Source organism: Coffea arabica, chromosome 6e (assembly GCF_036785885.1).
Source record: "Coffea arabica cultivar ET-39 chromosome 6e, Coffea Arabica ET-39 HiFi, whole genome shotgun sequence".
NCBI classification, from domain to species: domain Eukaryota; kingdom Viridiplantae; phylum Streptophyta; class Magnoliopsida; order Gentianales; family Rubiaceae; genus Coffea; species Coffea arabica.
Genome location: NC_092321.1, coordinates 21,951,396 through 21,953,479, shown reverse-complemented (window position 1 = coordinate 21,953,479; position 2,084 = coordinate 21,951,396). Strand labels below are relative to the sequence as shown.

Sequence of the window (2,084 nt, the reverse complement as noted above, 5' to 3'; positions counted from 1 at the left end):
TGTTCCCTGCATCCCGGGCTGCGAGTTTGAAGAAGGAGATATGCAGCATTAAACAGTATCCCGGGGAGTCCTTGTATGAATACTGAGAGAGGTTTAACATGTTGTGCACTAGATGCCCGCAGCATCAAATTATTGAATAACTGTTGATCCAGTACTTCTATAAAGGGCTCCAATCAACTGATAGGAGTATCATTGACGCTGCGAGTGGAGGAGCACTGGCAAACAAGACACCGAAGGAAGCGTGGGAGCTTATCGAAGCCATGGCAGAGAACTCCCAGCAATTTGGCTTCCGCGAGAACAACCCCACCCGTAGGGTCAACGAGGTAGAGACGTCATCTCTTCAGCAGCAGCTGTCAGAGTTGACGTCGCTTGTTAGGCAATTAGCCATGGGGAACGTGTAGCGAGCGAAGGTCTGTGGAATCTGTACAAGTATGGACCACTATACGGACACATGTCCCCTTTTGCAAGAGGATGGGGCGGAACAAGTGAACATGACCGGAGGCGTGCCCGCGTCCCGTAGGCAGTATGACCCGTACTCTAACACGTACAACCCCAGTTGGAGAGACCATTCCAATTTCAGTTATGGGAACAGGCCGCAGAATTCACTCCCAAATCGTTCACCAGGGTTCCAGCAACCATGGCAACCTAAGCCTCAACCTTCATCTTCCAACTCAGGAAGTTCTTTGGAGAATTTTGTCAAGAGTCTGGCCACGACTACTACTCAGATCCAGCAAGAGACTAAACAACTCCAGCAGGAGACCAGATCATTGACCACAAATATGGCTCAACTCCAGCAAGAAACTAGAGCCTTAACCATGAGCACTACTCAGTTCCCGCAGGACACCAGAGCAGGCATGAAAGATATGAAGGCTCAAATGAGCCAAATGGCAACTGCCATCAATCGCCTGGAGTCCCACGTTTATGGGAAATTACCATTGCAACCCGAGGTAAATCCCAAGAATGTAAGTGCCATGACACTGAGGAGTGGCAAGGAACTGGAAGGGCCTAAAGTGAAAAATTCAAAAAGAAAAAGTGAGGAGGAGATAGAAAAGGAGATCGAAGAGGAAGGGCGCATCTGCGAAGACCCTAAGGTAACATTCAATCCTTCACCTCCCATCAAATCTAACTTATCTCATTTTCCTTGCAGGTTACAGAAGACAAAGAAGGTAAAGAAGGAAAAAGAGCTTTTGGATGTGTTCCGGAAAGTGGATATCAACATCCCCTTGTTGGATGCAATCAAGCAGATACCAAAGTATGCCAAATTTTTGAAAGACTTGTGCACTCACAAGAGGAAGCTAAGAGGAGATGAACGAGTGGCGGTGGGAGAAAATGTGTCGGCAATACTCCAAAGAAAACTCTCTCCCAAGTGTAGAGATCCAGGTATGTTCACAATTCCATGTAAAATAGGAGATACCCCAATTAGGAAAGCGATGTTGGATTTGGGGGCGTCAATTAATGTAATGCCTAAGACTATCTATGCGTCCCTTAATCTTGGCCCATTAAAAGGCACAGGCATTATAATCCAACTTGCAGACCTTACCAATGCTTATCCCTAAGGGTTAGTTGAAGATGTTTTGGTACAGGTCAATGAGTTAGTCTTTCCTGCAGATTTCAATGTCCTACACATAGGGGATGAAAGGGCACTAAATCCGTCACCTATTTTGTTAGGTAGGTCATTTTTAAGCACTATTAGGACAAAAATAGATGTAAATGAGGGTACCCTTGTCGATGGAGTTTGATGGTAAAATTGTAAATTTTAATATCTTTGATGCGATGAAATACCCGGATGAGGCTAACTCTGTTTTTGCTTTAAGTGTTATTGAGCCTCTTGTGCAGGAAACTTTTGAATTGGATGGGGACGATGCACTGGCAGTGGCATTAGCCAAACATCTTGAGTTGGGAGCAACTCCAGATGTAGAATTAAGTGATGACTTATACCGTGCAGTTGAAGCACTGCATTCGCTCCCACCAATTTCTCCAAGGTATGAGCTTACTTCTCTCTTTGTACCAGAAACTCAGGTGAAATTGTTGCCTTCTGTTGTGCAGGCACCTGAGTCGGAGCTCAAGCCTCTCCCAAAGCATAT

At 45.6% G+C, this 2,084-nt stretch overlaps 1 protein-coding gene across 1 annotated transcript; it reads left to right on the top strand.

Moving 5' to 3' along the window:
- Positions 1 to 431: 431 nt before the first annotated feature.
- LOC113696580 (uncharacterized) lies at positions 432 to 1,556 on the top strand. Its single transcript, XM_027215975.2, has one exon. The coding sequence runs from the start codon at positions 432 to 434 to the stop codon at positions 1,554 to 1,556; it is 1,125 nt and encodes a 374-aa protein (XP_027071776.2).
- The last annotated feature ends 528 nt before the right edge of the window (positions 1,557 to 2,084 follow it).